Source organism: Papilio polytes, unplaced genomic scaffold, assembly GCF_000836215.1.
Source record: "Papilio polytes unplaced genomic scaffold, Ppol_1.0 DF821511.1, whole genome shotgun sequence".
In the NCBI taxonomy this organism is placed as follows: Eukaryota; Metazoa; Arthropoda; class Insecta; order Lepidoptera; family Papilionidae; genus Papilio; species Papilio polytes.
In genome coordinates, this window is record NW_013527693.1 from 1,809,584 (window position 1) to 1,821,059 (window position 11,476).

General features: G+C 38.5%; 1 protein-coding gene across 1 annotated transcript; it reads right to left on the bottom strand.

The window, feature by feature from the left end:
- Positions 1-297: 297 nt before the first annotated feature.
- Positions 298-11,341, bottom strand: LOC106108572 (condensin complex subunit 1). Its single transcript, XM_013289785.1, has 21 exons — positions 11,154-11,341; positions 10,959-11,072; positions 10,683-10,855; positions 10,398-10,570; positions 10,024-10,165; positions 9,668-9,763; positions 9,366-9,539; positions 8,839-9,000; positions 8,028-8,165; positions 7,525-7,890; positions 6,860-7,189; positions 6,067-6,267; positions 5,084-5,626; positions 4,221-4,403; positions 3,590-3,801; positions 2,914-3,084; positions 2,164-2,436; positions 1,448-1,712; positions 860-1,033; positions 574-679; positions 298-457 (listed from the first exon to the last, which is right to left on the bottom strand). Exons 1-21 carry the CDS (start codon positions 11,266-11,268, stop codon positions 375-377), a joined length of 4,194 nt encoding a protein of 1,397 aa, XP_013145239.1. The 5' UTR covers positions 11,269-11,341; the 3' UTR covers positions 298-374.
- Between the last annotated feature and the right edge of the window lie 135 nt (positions 11,342-11,476).

Consider the following 11,476-nt stretch of genomic DNA (forward strand, 5'->3'; position numbering starts at 1 on the left):
CTCAACAAGATAAAATCAACAATATAAACTGAACAAAACCACTTTTTCCCAGAAATTATAACCTAACTTCAACCGAGCGTCAGCGCTGTCCAGGACAATATTATTAATCATTTTGTATGGCGGTGTCACCCCTGGTGACAATTGTTATTGGTTAAATGTCAAATTACTTTGGTTGAAAATGTTGCCGCAATATAAACTTTCTCCTCTCATACATTGCAGGCGCAATCAGACTATTCTTCGAGGAAAGTTGGTGCTATGCATATTATTACTTAAAAACAATAAACCAGTTAATGTAGAAACATTTTATTTATAATTTTTTCGCTAAGAAAATAAATGCACAATAAAATTATTCTTAAAAATTATGTTTGCGAACTCTAGTTTCGCCTACGTGTCCCTTTTCGTGTTATCGGTTTTTTGAAAATGTCATCGTCTGTTTTCTTTTCAAAATCGTCGTCATCTAAAATATAGAGAAAAGATTTACTTTAAAAAAATCAGGCAAATCGATGAATTTTTAAACATTCAATCATCAGGTTTTTTGCATAATAAACATGTGTAGAAACATAGTACACTTACCTGAGTCTTCTGAATCAGCTGCTTGAGTTTTGTTCTTTGCAGCAGGTTTTCTTCGTGATTTTCTTATGGACTGCGGTGTTTGAGGCGGTTTATTCGGCGGCTCATTCTATGAAACATATACATTACACTATTATCACCGCGTCAAGGATATTTTCTACTTATTAGATTCGTATAATGAATTAGATCGAAAACCTGTCATGCTAACATGCATGAATGCCAAATTGTAGCACTTTTGGAGATTGCTGTATGATGACCTGAAATGGAAAGTGAAATTCTTTGTGAGTACCTCCTCATCCGAACTGGAGGTAGACCGCCTCCTGTTGCGTCGCGGCGCCTTCCTGGGCGTAGGTTTAGGCGCAGCGTGCTTGTCGGCGCCGTCGCTACCTTCTCTGTCGCCCTCCTCCGCATCCCTCACAGCAAAACATTCCTCTATCTTGTCGCCTAGTTCTGTTACTAATGCCTGTATAACAGTTTTATAGGTATATTGCTATACTATTTTTTGCTCGCGAATTTGCCCGCATTGCAAAAAAAAAATAATAATAAAATAACATAGCTTTCTAATGGTGCAATAATTTTCGAAATCGGTGCAGTACTTCAGTTATTTCAATTTATACACGAATACAAGTTTTTCCTCTTTATAATATAAGTATAGAAGTAATGATAGATAAGCGCAGGCTCATTATTTCACCGTTTGTAACTTATTGTCACAACAAAAATCGAAAACTTATATTAAAATTACATTAAATGTTATTTTTATTATGCTATTATATTTCGCATTTATTGTATTTAGAACGATCTATATTCAAAACAGCTTTCAACAGTTATTGTAGTCCTAGGCGATGGAACGTTACGTGTTTTGTACTCATTTACAGACCTTTATTTCATTCTTGGCCATTTTGGATGTTTGGTTGATGAGTGTAGTGAAGGACTCCATGACGCCGGGGCAGTGCAGCTTGTCCTTGTAGCAGTCCATGTTCTCTATCAGCTTCCTGAGCGAGCGCTCGTTGTAGGAGAACAGCGAGAGGCAGTACGCTAAGTCCCGCCATTGCCGCTCTTCGGTTGATAATTTAAACCGCTGACATAACTTCTCTATCAAAGCTTCCATTTGTCTGTCTTTCTGTATTAGTGATGTTATATATCTGAAAAAATTAATCACTATTTTATAGTGTCAAAAGAATTTTTGGATTACTCCTAACCGCTCTGTCCCCACGTGAGGAAGACGAGAATAAAAAGTTTCATCCGTCCCACCTTTTGCGACGATGGGACGGTTGGCACTTATTTTATTTCATAACGGTTCCATCTGTCACCATAATGGTAATAGTGTGACTAAAAGGTGGGATGGATGAAACTTTTTATTCTCACGTGGGGACAGAGCGGGGTGAAGGTAGGGAATAATCCGAATTTGTGAATTATCGCAACTGTGTAACCGTTCCGGGTAAGGTTTGTCAAAAAAGCTTGTAATAAACGTATGGTTTGCAATAGTCAAATGGCGGGATTCGAACCCACGACCACTAAAGAAAGGCCCCATACCCCATAACCATTAAACCATTTGCGCTTTAAATTTCTATTTCGTTTTACTCGAATACGTACTTCATGATATATCTATACTGTTCTTCAGGGACGTTTAATTCCGGATCACTCAGTCTTGATATAATATCCGGCATGACGTTGTACAGGGCGTTGCCTTTCTGCGATAGTTGTTTGAAGAACAAGCGCGTCATGGCGGTGACGCGCGCGTCCTTGTCCGCGCAGCAGAGCGCCATGTCCGCTATCTGACCCTTCACGCGCACCATCTCGTGCAGCACCAGGAACGACAGCATCTTCACTGCACACTGCCGCACCTCGAGCTCCTCGTCACTCAAACTAAAAAGTTTATTTAAAGGTTAAAAATCCAAAGAAAAGGAGATATAATTTGATTGGGGCGACGCGATAGCAAACAAATCCGGTTAACTACTCACCCTGATCAAGGACCACGAACAGGTTCTAAACTATTTGGTACAAATACCGATTTTTTTACGTGAGTTAGTCGTGTTTTATAACTAATTGTTCGCGACTTCGTCCCCATAAAACAGTTAATAAAAGATATAGCTTATGTTACTCACAGATAAATCTCTCTAATGGTGAACGAATTAAAATTCGACCTAGTAGTTTTTGAGTTATTTCAGTACATAGAAAAATCCGAAACCTCTATATAATATTAGTATAGATAGAGAATAGAGAATAACAGAGAGAGACAGAATCTTTAATTGATTAAATTGAGTTAACTATTCCTTAATTTTTCATATTTTCAGTAAGGTGTTTTACTCATTAATCTATTTACATTTTGTTTAAATTACTTACATATCGTAAATATGATACGTCCAAGGTTGCGTAAGATTTGGGAAACGTAGAGTAAGATCAGCGAAGGCGATGGTCAGGTTCGTTCTGAGCGATACATTCCTAGATTTCTTGAGAATTGTGACTATAAGTTGTAGGCCTTCTTCACACACGCTGCTGGACACCAGCATGAATCTGTTATTTAAAAATTACAATGTTAATACATTTATTACACTAGTGGATATTTTATTTCTTCAGATACGAAAACACATCAAAGTACATCGCTTGTATATCCAATATTTCTATTGAAATTTACAATGACATATTAATATGATACAAATTTAATAGCAAAAAGGAATAAATAGTACATACAGAACCTGTAAACATAGGTTAAAGCCAGATTCGGATAGAAATTCAGTCAATATGTAACGAGGTTCTGTACATAACCTGTCGCAACTACTTTAAGATCAAAGCAAATACACGCTATGAGACAAGGAAGGGCAACTCGGCTTACAATAAAGAAATACCAGTTATGTATGGATACAACTATGTTAGTGTGTACATTTTAAGCTAGATCAACAAGCCACAAGATTTTTTTATGGGCAAAATGGCTGTTTCTGTGGAAGAAATGGAGTAAAATCCTAGAAATAATCGTGTATGTAGTTGTGTAGAAGGGGTAGGTGTAGGCGTAGGGGGGTACCTGGTGTAGGCGAGCGCGGCGGCGGCGCGCGCTTGTGGAGCAAGGGGCGCGGGGTTGGCGAGGAGCCAGCGCAGCAGCGGCGCGTAGCGAGCCAGCGCCGCCGCGCCGCACACCACCTCGCGCTCGCACACCGCGCGCACGTACTCCGCGTCCGCGTCGTCCGCCGCCGCGCCCTCCAGCCCCGCCTCCTCCTCCGTCATCGTTGTGTTCACCTGCATATATCATATAAATAACTTCGCCAAACTGCCGAAACAGTTTATTGGCGAAAGATCACACCCTTAACACATATGGTACACTATCGTGCGCGATCACAACGAAGAACCTTAACTCTCAATTCTATAGTCCAGTGTGACGAACAACTAATTTAGAAAATTTCTATTTCATTCATATTTCATATACAAAAATAGTACTACTAAAAATCTTTGCTTTTTGCGACAAATAACTCTCATATTAAGGGTTAATACATCAAGTAACCTTTGTACATCTGCAACATCAGTGAGAAGTAGCATCATTATAGTTACATAAATGTAGCACTTAATATACACATAAATGAAAAAATTTATGCATCTTTCTGCCAACATATTAGAATATACTGTTTTCTTGTATTTCTTTCCAAAAAGCTGTATATTACCGTGGATGCCTTATTAGAGAGTACGCTGGCGGAGCGCTGTCCGCGCGAGGAGGCGCTGGCGTTGCTGGCGTTCATGAGCGTGTGGCGGCGCAGGTCGTCGCAGCGCGTGCGCCGCGCCGGCGTGGCGAACGCCGCGCCCGCCTTCTTCTTGCGCTTCTCCTCCGCCTTGCGCTCCTCCCGCACCTGCACATACACACATCACACTAAATCTTACTTAAAATATTATAAACGCAAACATTTAGATATAGATGGATGTTTTTTTTATAATATAAGGCGGCAAACGAGCAAGCGGCTACCTGAATCCACCGAAGTGGAAAGCGACCGATGCCCATAAACATCCGCATTTGCAGATGCGTTGCCTACCTTTAATTGACGGAGAAGGAGACGCACATAAAAAGGACATTTCCCCTTCATATGCGTCTCCTACACTGTCAAATCTACCTTTCCTTCCCATCATTTCCTCTTGTGAAAAGGGTGGAAAGGGAAAAGAAATTAGGCCTCCGACACCACACTCATCAGAGGAAACGCGGAATTGTTTTCACTTCACGCCTGTTTTCTGTGTGGTCGTGGTATTGCACCGGGCGAGCCGGCCCATTCGTGCGAAGATGTTAAAGCGGGCACTACCACTGCGATTGCTTGTAGCCTAAACGGTTGAACGGATCTCAATGAAATTTGACATAAATGTAGAGTATAGTCTGAAAGAACATATAGGTTAAGTACTTTTGTTTTAACTTAAATCCACGCGGACGGATTCGTGGGCCAAAGCTAGTTCTATTCCTAAAAAGGCGAAAAGTAGGTTATAGCTAGGAAATAAACTTCCTCGACTATACATACAAAAATGTAGCGAGATTACTAAAGATTACCTGATTGCGTCTCCTGAGCTCGCTGTAGACGCTAATATCAAGATATATAAGATGCTGCAGCGCTATATGACCCAACATGAACACAAAACGTATCAGCAACTCCATTGGGACGCTTATATCTTCCTCATTCACATTATCTTTCACTGTACCTTCCTCAATTTTCTTATACATTTCCACCAATAGTTTTTCACAGACCACATCCGGTGTATCACATATAGCGTATATTAGATCAATAGAGTTCGCCGCAAACGAGGTGAAGTGTTTAAATTTATTGAACACTTCCATTAAACTATCGAATACGGAGTTCATTAGCGAGTGATCTGCGGGATATCTTAGTTCCTTCTTAGATAGTGATGTTAGCAATTGTACACAAAAGTTTCTTGTTCTATAGTCGCCGGTGAGACCGTGCGTCTGTATGACTTCTAGATTAGCGAGAGCAACCGACGGCTTGGCTTTAGCTATCATAGTCAGCAAGGAGAGAGCGGCGTAACTGTCCTCGTCCGTTGTACCGTCAATTTTCTTGAGAAACATTTCCCAAAACACCTAAAACGAAAAATGTTTCATGATGCACAATATTATAAATTGATGCGGTATTAAAATAGATGAATGGCTGGATGTTTGTTGGAGTTTGTAGCCTAAAAGGCTGAACGGATCTCCATAAAATTCGGTAAAGATATAGAGCATAGTCTGGAAGAACACATAGGTTACTTTCTATCCCGGAAATAGTTACGGTTTCCGTTGTATGCATTCATTTTGTATTTTAATGTTTACTCGATAATTCTGCAACGGTTTAACATATCTTATTTAATACTTCGCACAGATATCAAAGTCTGGAGTACACATGGGATAAAAGGTACATCCTTAAAAAGTGCCCGGTTTCCAAGGGACACGTAGTTTTTTGTTATTTACATAGTTCGTCTGTTTTCTAATACCACGCGGGCGATGTCGCGGGCAACAGCAAACATTGAATGGTGTTCTGTTACCTGTATGACGGAGGGCGCGATGTCGTCCTTGGCGAGCCACTTGTCGACGAGGTGGTGCAGCGCGAGCGCGCCGCCGCGGTCCACGTGCCGCACCAGCGACACCAGCTTCTTGGCCACGGCGAAGGCGCGCGCGCGCTCCGCCCGCGGCTCGCTCTCCAGGTACATCTCCCGGTACGCGCGCTCTACTGATTCACGTTTCTCCTTCAAAATAATACATTTCCTCATTGAAATTGTCTCTTTTACTATTTTCACATTTTCTTCTAAGAATCAGAAGACGAACGTACTTAAAATGTAACCATAATAAAGTATACACAAACAGTGCATTAGTATAGTATCTTTACAAAATTATGCAGTTTTTTCTCTCTCCTGAAAAGTTGCTATTTTTAACATCCGTAGTGTTAGAACTTGAACGACAATTTAGAACGTTTTGGTTAAAAATATGGTTTATGATAATATTTTACTTGTTCTACATAATAAATATTAAGAAACCATGAATTTGTATGTTTAACATTTAAAATTCAATATAAATTATTATTAACTAGCTGTAGTTCGCGACTTCGTCTTCGTGAAATTAAAAACAATTAAAGTATAATCTGTTACTCACTAATAATGTAGCTTTTTAATGGTGATTTTTTTTTAAATTGGCCGAGTACTTTTTGGGTTATTTTAAAACATACATAAATACAAATCTTTCCTCTGTATAATATTAGTATAGACGACAAGGTACTTATCAATAAGAGCAGAAATAATATTAGATGTAGTGTAGACAGTAACTTGTCTACTATATACTTACTTGGTCTGGTGACCATACAAGTAGCAACATATTAGCTACGCCCACTTTAGCGGACTCTATGTTGAAGTGGTGAGCGGTGGTGAAGAAGTCAATGGCCTCACTGACATCCCCGGCTTGTTTAGACATCAGCAAGGAATTCACAAGGGGCACAGCCTCCGATATCATCCTACAGAATTGTATCGACTCCTGCAGGAAGGCTACGATGCTCTCTTTCTCTTCCATACGTTTGTATAGCGCTAGCTCGTTCTCGCATTGCTGCGACGACGTTATAGACAGCCGGCGGTCAGGGATTATGAAAATGTTTCGGAGCAACGCAACGAAGTAATCAATCTGTAAATTATTTTAAAACAATAACGGAATTATAACTTTCTTTTTCTGTTAAAACAAGTCAATATTCTCTGCATAAAAAGGATACAAGGCTATTTGGGAAAATATGTCTATTCAAATATATAAATAAATAAAATAATATTTAGTTAAATATATTTAATTTAGATGGGTGGATGCATGTTTGTTTAAGTTTGTAGCCTAAACGGCTGAACAGATTTCAATGAAATTTGACCCAAATGCAGAACATAGTCTGTAAAAACACATAGGCTACTCGCTTTTGTTATTTTTTTAGTCGCGGGCTAAAGCTAGTATAAAATGAAACTCATTTACTTTCATACCTGATCACTTTTAGGCATATCACATCGCAGTAACTTAGCATCCGGGTACTGCCTCTCTGTATGTTTTACTATTAAGTAAGCTTTGAAGTAATTCTTCTCCTTCAGACTGCGTCGTATCGCATCATACAAGTTCTCCACCGTCGCCTGCGACAGTTCAGGCTCGTCCTGAGTTAGTGTATCCATTTTCTCTTTTATAGTATCCACTACATCATTCTCGATTTTGTCCCACTTTTTCATTAATTCCGGGTCCGGCCCTGGATTTAATTTCTTTTGCAGATCGTCCAAAATTTTCTGTTCATTTGCTAATTGTTCTTCTAAAACATCTAACTTCAATTGAGCGGAGAATGGGTTACATTCGAGGAAAACCTGAAAAAGCATAACAAAAACTTACAAAAATTCCTTGCTAACTGTTAATTCGTTTTTTTATATAAAGGATATTTTCTTCAACAATAAATAGCCGTGTATAGTGGAAATAAAGCTTTTTAGGGTTTTTTTTTACCTACCTTAAGTAATTGTATAGCGGCTTTCCTGACTAAAGCGGCTTTATCTTTAAGTCGTCCGATGGCGCGCTGAAGCACCGCGTGCTGTCTGCTCACCGGCACGCTGTTCTCTCGCTGCAGCCGCGACCAGAACTGCAGCACCTGCTCCATTACAATTAAAAATTTAACAATGAATAATCTTCACAAGTTCTCCGTATTTCCCCTGGGTCGGTGGAACTATGGGTGGTGTAACGCCATTAATGGGCGCTGCCAAGTCGCCTCCGCAACAAGAAAACCAAAAAATTATAAAATAGACATAAAAACTACTTCAAATAACAAAGGGTAGCTGCCCCCTCTTCGTCTCCTTAGACTTTGTATAGATCCAATGATCTCCAATCTCTCAATTTTATTTGCATTAACATTGGTTAATGCTATCTATAGATACAAATAAAATTGTATTGAGGGCATTATCTGATTTTTAGAAGAACAATATTACTATTACTAGGATAGGTACTGTAAAATTTCGCACTGTGTTTTCACCGTATTTTTGTTGATTATAATTCTGTTTGTATTTATTATATATTTTATAATAGGAATGTAAGGGTCTGTCCCACCGCTGGCTGATAGAGGCTCAGATAGCTTAAAAATGACGTCACTGTCAAATAAGGGAACAAAATCCGATATTTTTATCACACGTTTTACACGTTGGATTGCTATCAGACAATTTACAATTTGGTGGGACAAGCCCTAAGTATAGTAAACACTATTAGCACAGGTTTGATTGTAAAATCTAAATATTAAAGAGATAACTATAATTATATTGAAGGTGATTTACCTTGTGCCTTACGTAGGCGGAGAGGTCGTGCATGTGGTCGTAGAGGTCGTCGAGGAAGGCGTCGCGGCGCGCGCGCTGCTCCTCCGCCAGCCCCTCCCCGCGCAGCTCCGCGCTCACCACCTCGCACATCATACCCAGCACCGTCATGCGCAGCGTGTAGCTCTGCGCACACACACACCACACCGCTCGCATTTACACAGGCCTTTATCATTATCTATACTAATATTATAAATGCGAATATTTAGATGAATGTTCATAAGAGTAGGTAGCCTAAACTGCCTAATGGATCTCAGGCAACAGCAGGATACGTATTTTTGTTTTTTTTTTCAATTCCACAAGGAAGGAGTAGCGGGCGAAAGCTAGTCTGTACTTACATTATAAAGAGGAAATATTAGTATTTTTGTATGTATTGGAATAACTCAAATACTACTGGGTCGATACCAAAAATTAACCATTAAAAAGCTTTGTTATTAGTAAGTAGCATTGGCTACATTTTTTTAAATTTTACTTGTGTTTGTTATTTATACCTCATCAGTTTCTAAATAGGGCTGCAACGTTTCTATGGCCTTGATCATTTCTTTGGGCAATTCTTTGGTGAGCTCCAGCAGGAAGGCGCCGTAGTTCCTGGCGGCGCCTTGCTCCGTGCCCATGCCGCCCGCCTCCTCCTCCGTCGATGCTAATGATACTTCTATTTCACGCACCTAAAAAGTACTAACATAAATTAATAGGAAAATAATTTACATTCATTTCATTTATCATATCTTGTCATGTAACTTGTATTAAACTACTCACATGATAGAAAAATGAATTAAAAACCATCAAAACTTACCATTTGCGGTCCAAACGTGCCTAGTCCAAAATTCTTTGTTAACTGTACAACTCCTGCACAAATAGGGGATATTGCATGTTCCGCTATTTCTAATGTCTACAAAAAAAACAAAGATTATTTTCCAAATAAATGATACATGTATTTAATGTCATACTAGCTTTAACCGGCGAATCCATCTGCATGGAATTAAATAAAGAAAAGGAAGTAGCCTATGTATTCTTTTAGACTATCCTCTATATCTATGCCAAATTTCATTGAGATCCATTCAGCCATTTAGAATTCAAACTCTAACAAACATCCATCCATCTAAACTTTCACATTTGTAATATTAGTAAGAAGCAAGATTATTCCCATACCTGAACTAATTTAATAAGGCAGGCAGTACCATGGTTGTACTTTTTCACCAGCACACCTAGCACTTGGAACACTGTGTCTCTGACAGTTTTGTTTTTTATGATTTGCTCTTCCAGTGCTTTGTAGCAGGGATAGGCTACCATACTGGAAGAAAAAACAATATAAAGTACCAATAAAATAAAATATAATAAAAAAAAACATATATTGGTGCAGTTCTCTGTCAGAGAAAAATTAATGGTTAGGGACCAACAGACCAGAATTAGAATACAAGTAATAGATAAGACTCAAATACTATTTGCATTCCAAAGTGGGCAATCAATCTGATTTTTATACTACAAATGTAGTTATTGAATAATAACCAAATTAATACACTCACACAACAAAGTTATCTTCAGCCAGTGGGGGGTCCCACAGTCTCGACAGTGGCTGCTGGACCAGCATGTGCAGTGCCACTAAGGCTTCCAGCTTATCTGACTCCGTCCAACCACAAAACTCCTCATCGGTATTCTTAACTTTACCTTTTTTACCTAATGTTAGCTTTGTAGAATTCTACAAAAATGAATAAATCAGCCAATATTGTGATATAAAAAATTTATAACTGACAAAAAAATATAATGTATGAGAGATATGGCTATAATTTTAGGTTTTAGAAAAAACTTACATCCGCGGTGAGTTTAGCATCTTTTGTTTTCATTATTTCTGTAAATAAATACATGACCATTTTTACTACATTTAGATATTTGCATCGTGTTTCTATAGCTATTTCTTGTTCTTGAAATATCACTTCTAACTGACTGCAAAGACATTTCACTGCCCTAAGAATGTGTTCATATCCTGAAATAAAAACGGATCGTTTAGTGGCGCAATATATTAACATATGAAATGCATATAGAAACTCTTCACTGTTGTTTCTTTAGTGAATTGTGTAATTGTTTACCTTTGTTTATAACATTCCATTCCAGTTTTGTTCCATGTACAATTACAGAGAAATATGTGTCAAAATGTTCTAAAATATATTCCACTCCGTCCGAATTGTAGGCGCGCGCCGCATCTGTTATAAGTTTAAAGTAAATTCAGTAAATAAATGAGTAATAGTTTGTTCTTAATAACAGTTTGTCACGAATGCACTGACCCTGTAGTTTTGATAGTAAAACCCTTGGTTGCACCACATCTTCAACATGATATTGTCCAGTAGAAGATTCTAGAAGCTCGTCTTTTTGCAAAGGTATTGAAAATTCAAAATTCATTTTTTATTAGATTTTTTGAACGCATAATAACGAAATTTTGTTTGAAATTCTGTCAAATCCGATTTGACATTGTTTTCCTAGAACTTATTTCTGATTGGCTGATTGCCTCAAAGAGTAAATAATAAACATCTACTTTAAAATTGCCATTTTAACTACTTCACTCAACATTATGAACGAAATGTTCACGATTTAGATGATGTAAAAAGTA

Excerpts from the sequence above, each read along its gene's own strand:
- LOC106108572 (XM_013289785.1), bottom strand. The coding sequence starts at position 11,268 with ATGAATTTTGAATTTTCAATACCTTTGCAAAAAGACGAGCTTCTAGAA. Across the intron at positions 9,764-10,023 it reads GCCTTATTAAATTAGTTCAG|ACATTAGAAATAGCGGAACA; the intron begins GTATGGGAATAA and ends TTTTTTTTGTAG. Across the intron at positions 458-573 it reads AGCTGATTCAGAAGACTCAG|ATGACGACGATTTTGAAAAG; the intron begins GTAAGTGTACTA and ends TCTATATTTTAG.